General features: G+C 36.7%; 1 protein-coding gene across 1 annotated transcript in view; it reads right to left on the reverse strand.

Annotated features, from left to right (window-relative positions):
• Positions 1–12,156: 12,156 nt before the first annotated feature.
• The window catches only part of LOC149263017 (uncharacterized), a 102,577-nt gene continuing 94,822 nt past the window's right edge, over positions 12,157–19,911 (reverse strand). Inside the window, exons 3-9 of the mRNA XM_089425588.1 lie at positions 15,047–15,164; positions 14,478–14,539; positions 14,261–14,312; positions 13,955–14,066; positions 13,756–13,854; positions 13,525–13,633; positions 12,157–13,336 (exon numbers count right to left, since the gene is read on the reverse strand). Of these exons, the coding sequence (XP_089281714.1) occupies positions 12,552–13,336; positions 13,525–13,633; positions 13,756–13,854; positions 13,955–14,066; positions 14,261–14,312; positions 14,478–14,539; positions 15,047–15,164 (1,337 nt within the window). The 3' untranslated portion in view covers positions 12,157–12,551. The remainder of the gene's footprint in view (positions 13,337–13,524; positions 13,634–13,755; positions 13,855–13,954; positions 14,067–14,260; positions 14,313–14,477; positions 14,540–15,046; positions 15,165–19,911) is intronic.

Below are 19,911 nucleotides of genomic sequence, written 5' to 3' on the forward strand. Positions count from 1 at the left end.
CAGCTCCTCCTCCTCGCCCTCTTCCTCGGCCTTGAAATCCTCCGCCCGTCATGGTTCCGTCCTGATCTTGAGGCCGATTTTATGCTTGCATCCAATACGTAGGGGTCCGCTCCATCATTAGTTCATAACTTCGATATTTGCGCTCATCATGACCTATAGATTTATAGAAAGTGAAAAAAAAATGTTGCGGGGTCTGTACAAACTTTTGCAGAAGATGACAATTATTCGTCGAGTGCTTCCCAGAAATTTGACAAATAGCGCACCACAATGCTACTCCTGCACTTGGCCCAGCGGTATTTTTTGGCTTCAAAGGGACAGGGCCTCCCCCCATAAGATAATTTTGATAAACCGAACAATGGTCCTTATCGTGGCCATGGCCCTTGCATTTCAAGCACCAAACTTCTACGCGCACCTCCGAATGGACTTCTTTTCCCTTCTTGAGGCTATGTAACTCCATATGTAAGCTAGCCAATTGTGACTGAATCTGTTGCACCCTCAAATTCATATCTTGAACGGGTGAAGCCTCCAATCTCATGGAAATATCCAAGGCTTCATCTTGCGTTCTAATTTTCTGTTGAGATAGTGGCAATCTCAGATGAGGCAATAGCGAAGTAATGTACCAGTCTTTGTGTTGATCATTTGTGATCCTCATATTAGACTTCTGAATCAGACACTTCAGTCTTCGATCAAAGTCCCACGCGGACTCATTTACCCTTTGTTGGATATTTTTGAACTTTGTCACTGATTGGACTTGTGATTTAGGCTTCTTAAACTTATTGTTTAGCACTTTTTGTGTTTCTAGCATAGTCGCATTTCGTTTACCCTAACAAAAATTGATATACCAGCTTAGCACTATGTCCTGTAGCACTGTAACCAACTACGCTTTCTTCATGTCATCATATGTAATTTGTTGTTCCTTCCATACAACATCTGCTACAAACCATAATTGTTCATGGTCTTCAGTACCTAGACCCTTATACACAAGCATCTTCATCGCATTCGCCATGTTGAATGATGGAGGTGGAGGCAGAGATGTAGGTGTGTGAGGCGGAGGTGGAGGTGGAGGTGGAGGTGGAGGTGGAGGTGGAGTGGATGGATGTGGTATCCCTGTGATACCCTGACTCACATTCTGCAGCGCACCTCGTGGCGTCTTCAGAATACATTTTCGCCATCACTATCATACGATCCCAACAGCAGACTATACCCAGCACCCGAATCTAGGTTCCTTCTAAATGCTCTTCCACTTCACGTAGTCCCAAACATCAATTCAAAGGCATAACCCGCTTTTCGCACAATAACATTTTAATCCAGGTCTTCAAGGATTTCAGGTACTTACCTCTTGGCCCCTTAAAAAAAACTTGTAATATGCTTCGCTATAATTGGTGGACGTATCGATCGCGAACTCGGTAATGAATCCTTCCAAAATACTATCGATCCAGTAATCGACAGTCCATGCGATTTTAATTTTTTTCTGAAGCCTCTAAGTGCTTCACCAGTTCTAGGGTCCACATAATAGGGTCGTTAAGTTTCCATGTAACCTGACTATCCGCCAATTTAGACAACCACTCGTGTAATTCGCACAGAAACTAGCAAAAGAATATCTCATGTCGTCTGTGAAGAGGTATCTATTCAGCCACTCTTCCTTTGACAGACGCGAATTCTTTCCTGGGCTGCAAATGCATGTAGTTTTTTATCTATCCACTTTTCAATCTCTTTCTTAGTGGGAAACCACTTATCACACATCCCTCAAATAGATCTCGGTCTCAGCAATAAAACCATTTTTTGGATTAAGGGATTCTGACCCAGGTTCATAGTTAGTTGCGCCAACCAACAAAAACCTAAATTTTTGGCCCTTTCGGAAACAACCCGCATAGCGCACGTTGCAGTCTCATCCTAAGTAGTATTGGGGGATGACAGAACCAGGTTTCTGCATCCAGAGGTCAATGTGATGGGCTTATGTGGTTCCTAGGGCTTATTCCATCCTTCATGAACCATAACCCTTAAAATATAGATCATTGTTGTAACTCGCAGAAACATAATCTAACCCTTCACGAAGAGCTTTAAACATTCATAACATCATTTAAATGAGTTGATCTACTACTTTCACGCATCAATTAAACGTTCATTCATCTAAATTTAGATAACATAGTGAAAATATAGAAACTGCATAAGTAAATACAGATGCACATATACATAATTATAGCTTCAAAAACAGTCATTATTGATATAATCTTTCTATTACAAACTCTTCTTCCCTGCGCACTCAACTGCAGGGGTCCGCGCACTCAGCCTATGTACTTACCAGGTTCTTTGCGCACTCATCAGCAGGAGCCTTCCCCTTCGCCTAAGTACAGGAAACAGACTTCCCTGCCTTAGCTTACTTTCCCATACAATGATCTTCTATTCTAGTTCCTTTCTAGACTCGCTATGACTCCTCTATATATAGCCTTCTCTTTTACAATACCATGGTCCGCGAACCATGGGCGGGTCACAAAACTCCATATCTCCTAAAAAACTAAGGGACTAAAGCCCCTTTTGACTCCTATGACCTTCGTGCTCTGCTCCCTCAAAATGCGGAGACTTTATAAGAATACAAAAATTAATTACAAAATTTTACCCCAGGGGACCTTGTCCCAACAGTACTATCTCAGGGAAGGAATCTATTATATTCAAGGAAGATGTCTAACTCAATCAAGGATGAGAAAAAAACTTGAAGGAGCCTCTAACTTCAGGTCCTGGAAAAAGAGGATTGACATAATCCTCGAAAGGAACAAGGTGTTGGATTTGGTAAAAGGAAATGTAAAGAAGCCTACACAAGAAGCCAGTGGTGCCGACAAAGTGAAATTCAAGGATTTAGAATCGGTGGCTGACTCTGATAGTAAAAGGGATAAAATACAATATTTTCCCATTCATAGCTAACATTGATCATGCTCAGGAAATGTATGAATCCTTGTCGAAGTTGTTCACTATTAAGAACATTGGTCAAGTACCAAGTTTGAAGAATGAGTTGAGGACTATGAAGATGACCAAATAACATAGTGTGGCAACCTTCTTTGTGAAGATAGATAGACTTAAGTATGATCTCTTGTCCATTGATGAGATTGTTTTGGACAAAGAACTGGTGATCACTGCTCTATTAGGATTTCCACCCTCTTGGGGTGCATTTGTTGCAGGTCTCAACAATTGGAAGGTAGCTCCTACCTTTGAATAAGTATGGACCGCCTATAGTCAAGAATAACTCCCAAAGATAAGTATCTCATGTATTTTCAGTTTTGGGTTCATGTACTCATTTAGTTTTGATTATATTAAAATACTAATGACCTTTCTCCCTGTGTTTTCTTGATTAGGAAAACATCTGCAAGAAGGAGGATCTCTGAAGACAAGGTTAGTCAAGAAACAAAGGTATGCTTTGAATACATTAATTGAAAGCATTATTCATTTGATGATCTATTACTAATTTTGTTATGACTAGTTGTATTGAAACTTAGTGATTCTTGTTTGGGTGATTCATCTCTTGATAAATCTACCCACCCGACTCTTAACTGATTTTGTAGAACCCTAGACAAGTTCTGGAAAACCCTAACCGAAGGGTATGCTATTGTCAATATTTGAAACCCTAAACTGCTTAGGGATATTCTGAAATGCTAGTTGAAGTTTTATTGATGATGTCATGTTTGGGATTTTGGTATGATCGAGAAATCCTAACTTGTTAGGGTTGAGTGACAAGGTCTAAAATCTTGGAACCTTTTGAAGTTTTGGCAATGTTGGGTTTGCTATGTTTCTACATTAAAACCCTAGCTCATTAGGTTTTGGTGGAATGTGTGAGCAAGACCCTTATATTGTCTTAGAAATGATTTCCTTTGTATGTGTGTATTTTTCTGATCAAACCCTAAGTGTAATCAAGATGGTTGTGTGTCTAACTCTTATTGATCATTGTGAAGATGGGTTTGCCTATCACATGATATGAAACATATTTAAATAGTGATGAAATCTAGACATGTATAGATGTGTCCTCTTGGTTGAATCCTAGGTTGGTCTAGGTCGGATGTATTCATGTTGTTGGACATATATGCTTATATATGGTTATGAATTCCTATATATATGTGTGGACCTAGTCATTGATGGTCATAAGTCTTAGGATTTAATGTAAGTCCTTGTCTGAGATTCTAGGATGATGATATCTGGAAATCGAGGGTGTTGTGGCTAAACCCTAGTCAAGTTAAATTGTCTAGTATGTGTGATATAACAATATGAAATCTATTAAGTGATTGTTGAAAATAAAAATCTATGGTTTTACAGTTAAATCCTAGTAGTGACATTGTCTAATGTGTGTAATGTAACAATCTGATATCTATGTATATAATGATTGATGAGATGGTGGAATTCTAGGGTTTTGGAGTTAAACCTTAGTCAAAGTAAAATCTCTAAAACATGATGATTTGAGATCTATGTAAGATTGTTGAATTTGTGAAATGGAATTCTAGGGTTTTGGAGTTAAACCTTAGTTGAAGTATAAATCTCTAAGATATGATGACTATATGATAATTTGAGATTTGTGAAGAGATTGTTGAAATTTGAATTTTTGGTTGAATCTGATGATTGCTTGGAAATCTAGGGTTTGCTATATGATGTAGTATGGTATGTCATACCTTTGGAAGACACGTTGAAACTCGAGATGGAATGAAAGTTGTTATGAAGAACTCTAGGGTGTGTGACAAAAGTCCCTAACAAGATGTTGAAGAGTATATGTCTCTTGTTTGAAATTGAGTTTGGCATCTAATATGTATAAAGTTGAAATGCTTATGTGATTTTGATATGGCTAACATAATTTTTTTATAGATTTGGTTGCACTTTCTATTTAAATTGTGCAGGTACACAATCTTCAATATGGTGAAGATTATCATTGATGTGATAAGCATGATGGGGATGATAATAACTCTGATGAAATGGTTGGAAGGCACGAAAGATTATTCGATGATGAAAAGAAGTAGAACTCCCTAAGTTAAGGGGGATTCTAGATGAAATCTCCCTGGGTTAATAGGGAGCTCGAATGGAAGGAATCTCCCTAGAATAAGAGGATGGTTGAGAATATCCCTTGTATAGGAATCATTATATCCTCTTCGTTTAAGAGGGAGTGACAGATATGATTCTCTGCTTCATGTGTCATGCACTAGACCAGGACTAACAGTCGTAAGTCTTAGTGAGGGCCATGAGTAAGAGAAGGAAATTGGAGAATGAATTTTGAGGTGTTGCTGAAAGAAGGAAAGCAAGATCTGATTGAAGAATATGTTGTTGCATATGAAGTAGGAAGAACAATGTATGATTGAGAAATATTCTATCAAAGATTCGGTTGATAGTCCTACTATGGAAAGTTGAGAAGCAACATTTGTTGTTTGGTAGACGTTGGAGGTTTGTATTTGATTATGTACATGTGAAAATATTATTGATTGGGGTTGTGTTTGTATAGGTGAATCTCTCAAAGGTTTTAATAGCATGTTGGTTGCCAATCAGTTTGATTGGGAGAGATTGGTCATTATTGATCTGCTGGATCAAGGGGTTTTGAGGCTTTGTGAGTGAAGCATTGCCTTGGAGGACATTTGGCCGACACGTTATGTTGATGTCTAGAAATTTGAAAGGTGGTGTTGATTATTGAGCTCTATTTTGATACACACCTGGATTTTTTTTGGGTTGATAGTTAGCAAGTAAGCCTCATGGTACCTAAAGGGGCTAAAAGGTTGAGTCCATCTTAGTCCCACTTGGATAGATTGCCCTGGTCAGGAATCTAGTCCATGGCATTGTGGTGCCTAAAATTTCTTCATGTTTTCATATAGTTTGAGATCTTCCATTGTATATGTACATTATGAATACCTCCCTAGTTAAGAGGGGTTTTATAAAATGTAACTATGTTCGGTATTCAATAATGTACTTAAGTCATTATGTAATGTACTTGTCAAAAGAATAAAGAAAAGAATTATTATTATTATTATTGTGACTTATTAAAGCATGGGTTTCATGCTTGGGTCACCATGTTTTAGGTCAAAGTCCCCATTGATGACTTCTATGATTTATTATGAGTCTATAGAGTTATTGTACATTTAAAGAGACCCATCTTAGGCTTTTGAACCATGTAAAAAGGTTAATTATTGAGTCAAATATGAATTATGTAACCTATACACCATGTCAGCCTAGAGAAGATCAAGTTGGCATAAGGACCCTATTCGATCCCACAAGAAGCCTATAAAAGGAAGGTCATCGAATTCATTTGGAGCATCATTCTCTCATCAAGTTCGAATTCTCTTGTAGTTGGGAAGAAGTGCGAAAATCTCTTGTTGTTGGGCAGAAGTGCGAAGTTCTCTTGTAGCTGGAAAAGGTGCGAAGTTTGTTGTCGGGAAGCTGAAGTGAATTCGAGTTTGAGGAAGTCTAAGGAGACAAGGAAAATCAAAATTTTGGTGTTTCTCTCTCTCTGTTTCGTGCCCTAGATTGGGAGATCGAAGTCTTCCAAGTTTCACTATTACCGGAAGTTGCCAGTTGTTGTAAGTTGCTGCATAGTCAAAGTTGCTAGGAAGAGGTCGAAATTCTGGGAGGTTGACTTAGTGTAGAGGGAAGGTCTAGTCTTGGTCTAGGGTGAAGAGTCTCAAAGAATAATATTGAAAGGAAGCATTATCTTGACTGGTTTTCCCCTCAAAGGGGGTTTTTCCTTGGCATGTGCCTACATCTGGTGTCTATTATTTTATGTGATGATGATTTTGGTAATTTCTTGATGAACTAAAGAAAGAAGATATCAAGAATCGTAATAATAAGAAACACCACAAGTAATTATAAAGATCAAGAAAATATACTATTGCCTTTCTGATTTTCTAACATAATCAAGGCCCTCACAGAGAATCCATTAATCATGAACCTGTTGAATCTCCAAAAGCTCTTGTACCTAAAACTAGAAAGAGACCTGCCTGGCTAGAAAATGCATTGAAGGACGTTGAAGGACATGTTGTTGCTCGTGGAACCTTCAGGGAAACCAAAAATCCAAAGATGTATTTTGGTTATACAACCTTGTTGTGCAATATCATTGAATCTAAGCCATCCTCCTATGAAGAGGTTATTGAAGAAAAAGTATGGAAAGATGCAATTACTAAAGAGTATCAATGCATATTAAAGAATGATGTTTGGGAAATTGTGCCAAGACATGAAGGGAAGTTTGTTGTGTCTTCAAAGTGGATCTATGAGATAAAGCATGTTGTTGATGGAAGTGTTGAAAAATACAAGGCTAAATTTGTGGCTCGTGGATTCTCCCAGAAAGAGGGAGAGGATTATGAAGACACCTTTGCTCTCGCTGCTAGGTATGCATCTATTAGATATGCTATTGCTCTTACATTTATTGCAGGTTGGAAATTGCATCAAATGGATGTCAAAAATGCTTTTTTGAATGGGGTCATTGAATACGAAGTCTATATTGAATAACCTCAAGGTTTTTAGGTCCATAATAGAGAGACACATGTTTGTAAAATGAAGAAGGCCATGTATGGCCTAAAGCAGGCCCCTCGTGGATGGTACTCCCGCATTGATGGTTATATGTTGAGCCTTGGCTTCAAGAAGAGTGATGTTGATTCAAACATGTATTTCAAAGTTGTTGAAGGTGAGCCCCTGATATTGTTGTCATATGTAGATGACTTGTTTTTAACAAGAGTCGAAGCACTGATTGTCCAGTGTCAGAGGGAGTTGATTTCCAAATTCAAGATGAAGGATATTTACCTCATGCGTTACTATTTGGGACTGGAAATTTTGCAAAATCCTGGTGGGATTTTTGTAGGCCAAGGAAACTATTTTATTTTGATTCTTCAAATATTTGGTATGATGGACTGCAAGTCCATGGATACTCCTATGGTGACAAATTTGAAGAAGATCTAGGTCAGTGATTCTAACTCGATTGATCCAACAATGTATCGCAAATTGATTGGCTCGCTAAATTATCTTGTGAACTCCAAGTCTGATATTTGTTATGCTATGAATACATTGAGCCAATTCTTGGTTTAGCTTCATCATGTACATTGGGTTGCAGCTAAACACATTTTGAGATACTTGCGAGGTGTATGGTGTGACGTATGCTTCTAATGGTGAATGGAAATTGTATGGTTTCTCTAATGTTGATTGGGTTGATAGCTTTGATGATAGAAAGAGCACCTTTAGATATGGTTTTAGCTTAGGCTCCATTATGGTTTCATGGTCTAGTAGAAATCAAACCTTTATTGCTATGAGTACAGCTGAAGCTGAATACATTGTTGCTAGTTTAACTTATTGTGAAGCTATATGGTTTCGAAAGTTGTTCTATGGTTGTTTGATCAAGTGTTGGATTTGACCATCATATATTGTGATAATCAAAGTTGTGTAAAGCTTTGTGAGAACCTGGTTTTCCATGACAGATCAAAGCACATCGAAATAAAATATCACTACATCAGGAATATTGTTCAAAGAAGATTTCTGAGGCTCGAATATGTCCCTAGGTTATTAATGTGTTTGACAAATTCGTTGTCCTAGATGAAGTTTGGTCATTTCATAGAACAACTAGGTGTTGTTGAGAACCCCTCTTTGAGAGAGAGAGGGAGCACTAATCACACAACATCATGTTATGTACCATCTCATGTAGCATGTGTGTTGTGAGACCTTATGGTTTGGGAGATGTATTGTTAATTCCACCTATAGGTTGTGTTGTGATACCTTGTGGTCTAGGAGATGTATTGATGATTCCTCCTGTAGTCTATGTTGTGAGACCTTGTGGTCTGGGAGATGCAGTGATTTGTTGATTCCTCGCTTAGGTTGTGTGTTGTGAGACCTTGTGGTCGGGGAGATGACTTGAGATATAGTAGATGTTATGTATATTTCCTTATAATGAGACTGATGATCTCTCCCTTAGGCTAAGTGTTGTGAAACCTATGGTTTGGTCGAGGAGATTGGTCTTGACAAAGAGAGAGAGACTTGGATTGTGATCTCTTCCTTAGGCTTTGCGTTATGAGACCTGTGAACTGGTCGGGAATATTGATCTTGAGAGAGAATGAAAAACTATTTCCCTACCTAAGAGGGAGTGTTGAAAATTTGCATAGCAATGGTCGGTATTTTTATTTGGAAACCATGAAGAAAAACCATAATTATAAATTGAACAAGTCTGCCTCACAACTCTACAAGTCGGGCCCACTTAGGGCTAATTAGCCCTCCTCACACTCATTTATATTGGGCATCGTTGAAAGTCATTTGAAGCACAATCACCAAGCAAGTTCGATTTGCAATTCAACGAGAGACACCACACATGCAAAGGACAGAACGAAGACTCTTTCAGTTGCGTTGACATTTCTTCTTGGAGTTACGTTGATCACATTTGACTTGGGCATTTTTGGTATCTATTTAACTTCAATTCACATCATCTTTGGAGGTCAAATACTTCATAAGTACATTGATTATTGTAGACTTTGATTTTGCTCGTACATTAGGATGTTGACTAGATTTGACCACATTCCTTAACTGTGGGTTTGATCAGAGTTTGAAGACCGGTACATTGACTTTTTGTGAAACTATTACAGTGGACCAGACATTGAATTTTCTCTCTCCTATTGACTGGATTTTGACTTAGGACTGTGTTGAGGTCAGATTTGAATTTATTGGAATACTCTCTAATGTATTATTGAACAAAATCTCTCTCATAAGAAAAGACTAATCTCTCTCATAAGAAAAGACTTTGGTTGGGTTTTCCCCTTGTGGGTTTTGCCCTGGTTGTGAACCTAATTCTTGGTGTCTCTTGTATATTGTCCATTGGTTAGTGTGATCTCTATTTACTGCTCTAATTGAAGAATTGTATGGTTGAATTTTTTCATGTATAACTACTTGATGATTGGAAAGTAAAATAAGGACTGTTAATTTCATTAGAAGTAGTTATAAATTGTGAAAAAACTATTCTAGTTTAGACTTTTCTAGAAAATCAACACTCAAAAGGAAAAATTGAATTTTAAATTTTGGTTTATGATTGCACAAGAAGACCAAGTCGACCCTCCTCCCTGTCAAGTCAGTTCAGCGCTAAAGAGGCACCTATTCGGCCTCCAAAGAGACTATATATAAAAGGACACTTGATCTCCCTTGTGGAGCAGCTCACATCTAATCATGATAAAGTATATTTCTACTTCCTTATGCAAAGAAGGACAAAGAAAAGGTTGAAGCTAGAAGAAGAAGAAGAAGAAGAAGATCTCACAAGTGTGGAAAATGATCTCACACGTGTGACAAGACACGGCTAAAGTAGTTGTGATAGTTTCTGTGAAAAAGTATGAATTTACAATGGAAGCGAGAGACTTTAAATTAGCCTTTGAATAAGCTTTCAAGCTATTGTTTTGGAGGGTTGACTTGGCTTCTTGATGGATTGTTGAGGTTGTCTTCTTATTGGTTAGTTTGAAATTCATCATGAATGGATGTCTCTCTTGTTGACTTAATTCTATAAGGAAAAGTTGTTGGGATTTTCCCCATGTGGGTTTTCCTAGGGTAAGTCTTTTTATGATCCTCTAGTATTTTGTTATATTGTTGAAGTTCTTTATGTAATTGTTTTATGCTAGATAATAAATGTAATAAAATATCAATCTAAGATAAACATGAAAAACAATTATCAGTTTAAGACTATTGAAAAATCAACAAACCCTATATAATTCGCAAGAAGCCGTTTGTTTTGAAGCATACTGTATCTCTTTTCACTCTAAAAGCACTTTGCATCTCAAGAGATTTGATCCCTCTCGGCGAGATTTGATCCCTCTCAACACTTGGTAGAACGAGAGTTGAGATGGATCTAGGCTTGTTTTATTATTAATTATCATTATAATTATTAATTTTGCGTTTTTATATTTTATTTTAATTTTAATTTTAATTTTATGTAATTTGACAAGTCAAAATGCTTTATTGAAAATTATCATTATTAATTATTTTTTATAATTTTATTTTATTTTTATTTTTATTTTACAAGTTAATAATATTCATGGTAAATATGGGTGAATATCCATGGTTAAGAATCTTGACATATTGTATGTTTATTGTAAGTATTAAGTTTTAATTTAAAAAAAAAAAATTATAAAATTAAATTAAAATAAGATATTTTATTTTTTTATTTTGAAATGAGTTATGGTCTCCCATTTTAAGCTGTTGTGGTTCATCTTGTTTGAGTTATAGTTTTTGGGTATGTGGTATTGATCAGCCATGATATTGCCCATGGTATTGTAAGAAAGCCTATTTAGAAGCTAATAATATCCATGGTAAAATGGAGTGAACTTTCATGGTTAAAAATCTTCTTATATTGTAAATATTAATTTTTTATGTGCTTATTAATTAAATTTAAATATGATTACGAAACCATTATTTTAATTTATATGTTAAAATAGACGTTATAAATTATGGTTTTGATGTATGTGGTATTGAACAACCTTTATTGCCCATGGTATTGTAAGAAAGCCTAGTTAGAAGCTAATAATATCCATGGTAAAATAAGGTGAATATTTATGGTTAAAAATCTTGTTATATTATAAATATTGAACTTAGGAATCTTATGGTTAAGAATCTTGTTATCTTATTAATTAAATTTAAATAAAATGGATGTTTATTTATAACTACTATATTATATGTTATATATTATATATGTATCATGATGTATCTAAAAATTATTAGTTTTATTAATAAAAACAAAATTACAATACAAAAAATTAAATTTAAAAACAATTTACATCTGAACTCTAACATTTAACATCTCTACACATCTATTTTATACTATGCTATAAACAGCCTCTCAATACACATTTAACATCTCTACACATCTATACACATCTATTTTATACTAGCCTGTAAAAAGCCTCTCAATACAATTACTAATTATTATTATTTATATTATTTATTAATTGTATTATTCCAATAACAACCGCACTTCTTTACCAAGTAAATAATACCACTGTTCTTACATCTTATCTCTCATGAAGCTGTTGATAGACTCATTAGAGTCGCAGCTAGTAAAAAAACAAATAAATTTTGTTTGTTGGTACCCCGAGAACCAAGGGAGCCATGCAGGTATGCCACAGTGCTATTCTTTTATACACATTGCAATATTTGTCTCACAAATATATGACAATAGATGAACATGCATACAGATATAAAAGCAATTTTGGGCAGATGTACTAATTATGGTTGTCATATCGCGACTACTGGACAACAAACGTGGAAAGAGCACAATTTTGGGAAAACGTTGTAATTATGATTGCCATGTTGAATACTAGAAATTGCAGAAAGATCATTCCTACCTAATGATCATATCAATAATCACTAGATTAGCTCAGCAATCTTAACTCGTTAAACATTGATGCAAAGAAATGACAGGCATAAGACTGATATCACTCCGGGAAAATGAAGACTACCAATAAGTTCCCTTACTTGACATTCAACAAGAAGGAAGTTCAAGATTTTTGTGGACTTGTAGAGACAATTTTAAATTCTTGTATCAAGGAATGGTGGCAATGAAAAGACTCAAAATGATATGTAAAGAACACTCATGAAATTCTGTGCCGATTGCATTTTCTTCCAATTCTTCTACAGCACCGAAAACAGGCAGCATTTACACAGTCCTTGGCACCTTTGTCATGACAGCCAGAAGATGAGCAAATAAATGATCCAAAAGGTTGTCCATTAGAAATGTGCATATTTGGCACAGTAGCACGAATATGTGATTGCATTGCTAATGGTGGCATACCGAAGTGACCTTGTGGTGGCAGAAATATCCCAGACCTATGTGTCCACTCTGCCATAGAATTTGAATGAATTGGTAGCAGGAAACAGTTATTTGTAACTGGATTCAATGGCATCCAAACTGAAGATGGGTTTCTATGGTGGTCAAGTGTTGGCCTTCTGATGTTTGAACCAAATTGACAGTTCTCTGCATGATGAAACTGGCCCAACCTCTGTGGCTCCGCATGAGCAAGATACTGATGCGTAATCTGACTTCTAGAGGTCACCTCCATTTGTTCATTATGTACTTGATCACGAGCAAATCTTGGTTTGACATGATCATTACCGGTATTCCTAAATTGAGTCGAATTTCCAGCCACAGATGGATGGGAATCTTCTACAGGCCCTTCACGAGGATGAGGAGGACGAGTAGTGTTTGGGCGTCCACTGTTTTTCTCTCTGTTTTTTTCTTCCAATGGCCGTTGTGTCTTGCAGTTTTCTTTCTTATTCAAAACACGGTGCTGTGGAGTCTTCTGGCTGTCCAATTTCTCAAGTCTGCGCCGTTTCCAAGGTGGTTCAGAGATATAAGAATTTTGAGAATGTTTATTACCTGCCCATTGAAAATAAATCAGCTGTGTTTCATTCCAATGGAAATTAAATGTAAAATAAATGAACATGATAGTTGACTATCAAATACCAGAAATAAATAATCAAACAACTGTACTAACACATAATTACAAGAAGTTCAGAATGGAAAATCACAATTGCCTTATCCATATCACAAGCAGAGTCACAAACCTTTGCTTCCACGTTGTGCCTTTGCAGTAGCTCTAGTACTTCTAGCTTCATCCCCCCTTGCATGCTTCTCTGCCAAAACTTTTGCTCTTTCCGTTTCATTTGGCCAAGGCTACAACAGAAGCACATGAGAGTAATTTATATTGACTTCATACAACATTGACAGAAAGAACAGGGGAAACAACCAGCAATTGTAATTGGAAATTTAGAAGACTGAATAAGCCTGCTAAAAACCTGGCGATAAGTTTGCAAACGGTACAAGTTGCGTCCCTTGATAAGCAGTGGATACAGTGGAGGCAAGGCTTTTACACCTGTGCTCCAGAGGATTTCAACCTTCTCAACCAAAAGAATCACGTGTCACTCCACAGTTGAAAAACTAGCTATGATGTTTATTGACTAACATTTTTAAAATGAAAGCTGAGAATCTTCTTACAGTAAAAGTATGCTGCTGCTTGGCTGCACCATAGCTATCCTTCACAATTTTTCCTGCTATAGTGCGCTTGCCAATAGGAGTTTGTGCTCCACCCCTTGATGCTAGATCATACCTGCTCAAGAAAAGCCAAGGAACTGTAATAGATAAACACGGAGCCATCTAAAAATGATAAGCACTTGCACAATGATTAAGGTTTCCTAACAGAATAGTACTTAAGGAAACACGGCAGGTGCAGCTCAGTTATTCACACAATGAGACTTGCGAAATAAATAAAATATTCACTAGAGTCGGATGGGATGTCAATACTTTTCATAGACCTTCTGTGAGAATAAAACAATATCACCAGTACAAACATCCCCTGCACAGTCAAAGCACCGTCCTGATTAGAATTCTTAGTCAGCTTCACACTAGTCACAACTTGCAAGAAATAATCTCAATCACTCAAATAACTAAACAACATGAGTTTGAAACTTCATAATGCAAAATCTACGTATCATGATAATATCGGACAAAGAGACCATACCCCTGCAATTGATGACAAATGATGACCTTGGATACAAGTTTTGACCACATCCATCTTTCACCCTGCAAAAGTGACAGTTATTAGCAAGTACGCACTGTAAAATAACTGAAGTTGATGAATCAAACAAATCGTTAAGTTATTGAATTATAAGATTCTCAATGTGTAATCGCAGGAAGGAAAATAATGTTTCAGCATTTACAGCTTCGTTTATTTTACACAATATAGTTGCAAAGTTGCAAACTAGTGTGTGACTAAGAATCACTAATATGTGTGTTTCTCCCTAGATCTGTTGATGACAGTTCACCACTTAGAACCGTTTTCCACTGTTGGTTAAGATTAGCCAGGTTTAAATCTGTCTATCATCAAACTTATTTCCAGCTTTGTGAATTGCACTGAACCAATTCCGATAACACTGGATAGTAAATTCATGTTTATTTTGAGCATGTTCAATTGGTTTTTACTTCACCCCTCTTGTTCACCAAAGGAACTAATCAGATAAAAATTTGACTAGCATAGCTATATACTAAAGTAAATCTTCAATACATGGCAGCAGTGATAAAGAGACTTACTTCATATGCTCATGTATGCGCTGTATACAAACTGATTTAGAGCCAGTTATCCTCAGTCCATGCTTTCGTAAATACGCCTTGCATTCATCCAATTTCAATCCATTCAAATCACCCCCCTCTATTGCACATGAAGTCAATAACCAATAAGCCATTCGACAACTTATGATTCACTTATTGCTGAAAAAAACTATACTTAATAATAAATAACTATGACCTATCTTTCAACCATGGAGTCTGGACATAGATTTTCCTTGTTAAGTTAAGACAAAGAACCAAAGCAAAACAGCTCTCCCACAAGGACCCTGACATGTTCCATGGCTAGCATGCCAGCTTGAAGAACACATCTCTTGTTTGATGTTACACAGACCAAATATACTTAAAGCATGTCAAAATTATCTAGAACAAAGAGATAGAACTCCAGATGTTTCTTTGTTATTGGAAGAATAATGTTAATGTACAAATCCATGGTCTCCAAAAGATTCATTTTAGTGAGGTACCAGAGGGAACCTGTCAAAATTAGGGAAAAACAAGCACAGATATTGATAACTAAATAAAGTCAAATGTTGAAAAGATTTCCAAGTGTGCTTTGGAAATATTATTTAACCCTTAACCTCATACATTCACAGATGAAAATGCTTACAAGAACAAGTTCATTCACAGCCATATTTCAAACAAAACTAGAACCTCTATTCCTGCCACATCTGTTGATACTGAGAGTAAAACCTATATAGATATACTGAAGTCTCCGTGGAAAAACCAAAAAATAAAATATAATATTGCATTCTTCGTTGATCATTTGATTTAAGTATGGATATGCTTATGCTTCTGATCTATTTTCATCTTTCTTCATTATTTCTATTCCTCAATTCAGAACTTTTAACTTGATAAATTTAAGTAGTAATATTAGGTTTGAATATTGAACAATAAACCATTTATGCTTTTTGAGGTTTTTAACTTACAAATATTAACTTGTGATGTGAAGCCTGTTGACTAAGTGAGTTTCATGACTACTTGTGAAGTCTTCTCACTCTATGCAAAGGGAGCAAAACCCTCTGAAATCACAAGCTTAGACCATATGTTGCTCTGATACAAATGTACAATGAACGAAGTAAAATTCTCCCTTGTATATGCCAAGCCATTTCTAGAAGGATCTAATATATCCCACATACAGTTGAAGGGGACAACGGGGGCAAAGACAGCTAATAACATCTAATCATGTCTCCTTAAAGGGTACACGAGGAATATTCCACTCCATAATATATATATATATCATAGGTGACATACAATAGGCTTAATATATGATAAACCTATTTAAAATACATAATTAAATCCAATCACTAGTGTAAATACATCATGTGTCCATCGAAGGTAATGGTGACCAAGTCCAAGAACGCATCCTCGATGCCAACAAGAACCATCTATCTGAAGCATAAACAAGTACACCATCAAAAACAGCGAACATATGTCACGCATTGCCTTCCAAGCAACCATGGAAAGCATCATCGACCTCTTGCAATGTGTTCATAAAGCTCATCAACCTCTTGCCAAGCACCGACTAAGCCAATCAATCCCTCACACAACCACGAATCTTGTGCACAATTCCAACCCAGCAGTAACTTTCAAAGTGTGTCAAGAATAGAGAAGCAACTATGCCATAGCCAAAGATCTAAATCAAGCAAAGGATTGAAAGGGTTACTTTCTCTTTCTGAACCTCAAAGACCAACTCATCCTCTATTTTTTATATATGGGATATTCTTTGAAGATGAAGACAAGGCACAACGAGGGTCTCAAAAAACCAAAGCAAATGTTTTTTTTTAATGGGGCAATTAAGATAGGCAAAGAACTTAAAAATCTGTCACTTGGCATCAAAAACCTCAAACTCCATGACATCTATAGCAGTATGAAGACTAAGATCACCACCTATAACCGATCTAAAAAGGCATCTTTTGTTGAAGGAAATGTAACTAGGTTCGGTCTTCATAAATGTACTTTTGATATTTGTATTTATTCAAGAAAAGAAATATCATTTTTATAATATATGTCAATGAGTTTCTTGCTCATTGAAGTAGGTCTAGCACATGTCAAAGTGCTATAGGTGAGTCAAAGAGTCAAAAGAATTATGTTGAAGACCTTAAGGGTATGTTACATTATGTATATTTATGTATAAAAGTCAAAGAAGACACCTCCAAGCAAATTCCAGTCTCCTCCTAGCAAAGACACCATCAAAAGAAGCAATGGCACCAATAAAAGCACCTAACGCAGCAATGAAAGTCAAGTTGGCCTAAAGGAGGGGCAGTCCTCTATATATAGAGGCTGTCCACTCCTCTAAAGATAGCGAAGATGATCTCTGAAATCAGCGAGCAAGTGCAGTCAAATAAAAGGTGGAAAAGTGGAGTTTAAAGGAGCCTCTAGAGCAGCGAAGGAGCAAATATAACCGAAGTGTAAAAGACTGTTTTAGGGTGAATTGCAGCCACACGTGTGAGGAATAGAAGGGCTGACTGCGGTCACTACAGCAGCAACATTAAAGTTGCTCATCTATCATCGTTTGGGCTTCAAACTAGGCCTCCTATACAAGTGAAGAAGGAAGGACCTCAAGCAAAGGAAAAAGGAACCATAGAACATCAGCAAGAACTCTCACATGTGTGAGTATTAGGGCTGTAGTGCTGTCACACTTAGCCTACCGTTATACATCAAGAAGGGACTCACCTGATCAAGAGGAGCAAATAGTATTCTTAGTTAAAGGATATCACTAAAGATAAGTATCTCTTCTAGAAAGACTACTAATAGTGGAAGGAAGAACGAAGTACTGGAAGGAAGACGAAGTTCAAGGAACAAAGTGCTGGAAGAAGGTGGACAAAGTGTTGGGAAGACATCGTGCAGAGAAAAAGGAAGGACTTGACTTGTGCTTGGAGGATCTTCTAGTCAAGGGTCTAGGGTTTGGCATTGATCAAGAAAGAAGCTTCAATAAGAGAAAAGTTACCAAAGGGTTTTCCTCTCAAGAGTAGAGAGGTTTTGGCCCTGGAAGAAAGCCAACTTCTTGTGTTCTTGTTTTATGTTTTGATACCAGTTTGATGAAACACACACACATGCATTAATAAGCAAAGAAGAAGATTAAGCTAACAAAGACAAATTGTAAAAAGATTTCACAAATTGTTATATTGTCACGAAGAATCACTCTACATCTAATTGCCCTAGATTCTTCAACATGGTACGGAGCTAAGGTGAAACATCAAGGAAAGGGCATCTAAAGAACACTCATCAAGGAAGGACATCTACAAAGTTGAAGCATCAAGCCAAGAAGTCTCTATCACATCAAGGACAAGAAGCTCTGTCATCTATCATTCATCAGAGGAGACTACAAAGCTAGAAGAAGAGCCTTATATAAAGGCACCTACAAAGAAGAGCAAATCAAAGAGTGACCTACATCAAAGCCACAAATTATCAAGCAAGTCTCATCATCAAGCAAGCCCACTTGGAGAAGACATCTCGAGGAACATCAAGATTCAAGGAAAGCAAGTCATCAAGACTTCAAGGAGAAAAGAAGTCAACTACATTTCAAAATCTATCAAGTAAGTATATGTCCCCTTCTAAGTATACATCAATGACTTTTTGCAAGGAAAGTAACAAATTGGTAGGTACCAATAACTTTCTTGCATGGAAGAAGAGGATTGATTTGCTTCTCAAGGAGAATGAACTTCTAGAACATGTCAAAGGGAATATCACTATCCATACTAAGGAACAAACCCAAGCCTTAGCCAAGTATAATAAGGATGAGACAAGAGCTCAAAGGATTATAATAGAATCCATCAAAGACTCTCATTCCTTATGTCTCCAAATTTGAGACATCAAAAGAAATTTATGATAAGCTAGTAGAGCTATTCTCGGTATCCATAGTCAGAGAAGTGATATCTCTAAGAAATGAATTGTACAAGATGAAGATATCAAAGGAAGGAATAGCTCCCTAAAAAGATCTTTGAAATGAGAGATCAACTTCAAGAGCTTGGGGAAGTCATGTCTTACACTGACAACTGTAGTACTCAATGCTCTACCTGAGGATTGGGGCAACTTCACATCAAGCATTTATGCCAAGAAGGAAGCAACCACACTCAATGAAATGTGGTCTCTATGCAAGAGAGAGGAAACCAGACTTAAAGCAAAGGAAGATGTGGGATCAAAAGAGCAAGCATTTGCTTCCATGGCCAAGAGAAAGGGAAAATTTGGTCCACAGAGAACAAACAACAAAGATATGTCCAAAATCCAATGCTATGGATGCCAAGAATATGGACACTAGAAAAGGAATTGTCCTAAGCTTACGAAGGACAACAACAACAAAAGAAAGAGGGAAGAAGCTCACATGACTCAAGAGGTGAAAGAAGAAGAAACAAAGCAAAAGAAGGAAGATCCTCCAGATCTCTACTATGATTAAGTCAAACTCTTCACGTCAAGTCTTCTTTCAAGGTTTTGAGTAGGATAGGAGCATGTAGGAATAAAATAAAAAGTGCATGGATAGAAACATCTTCTAGAATCTAGAAGCATGAAGTACATAGAGTTCTAGATACTCATGAAGAAGTAGCATTTATAATGAGAACAAAATGCATGGTTAGAAATATCTTCTAGAATATAGGAGCTTGGTAGATATAGCTCAAGATATTCATGTAAAAGGAGCATACCTAGTATAGGACCTCATTCACGATGAAAGAAAATTGATCATGATTAAGAATCTTAGAAGACCTCCATCATCAAAAGAAAAGAAACATTTGCAAGGCAAGGGTCTTTAAGATCCTATGATGAATCTTCAAAAGAAGGTTCATGAACCAAAGCAGATGTCTCACTCACTGTGAATCCCATTCATGGGATTCAAGAAA

Source organism: Pinus tabuliformis, chromosome 6 (genome assembly GCF_031772625.1).
Source record: "Pinus tabuliformis cultivar Carrire ecotype Pingquan chromosome 6, CPIR1, whole genome shotgun sequence".
In the NCBI taxonomy this organism is placed as follows: Eukaryota; Viridiplantae; Streptophyta; class Pinopsida; order Pinales; family Pinaceae; genus Pinus; species Pinus tabuliformis.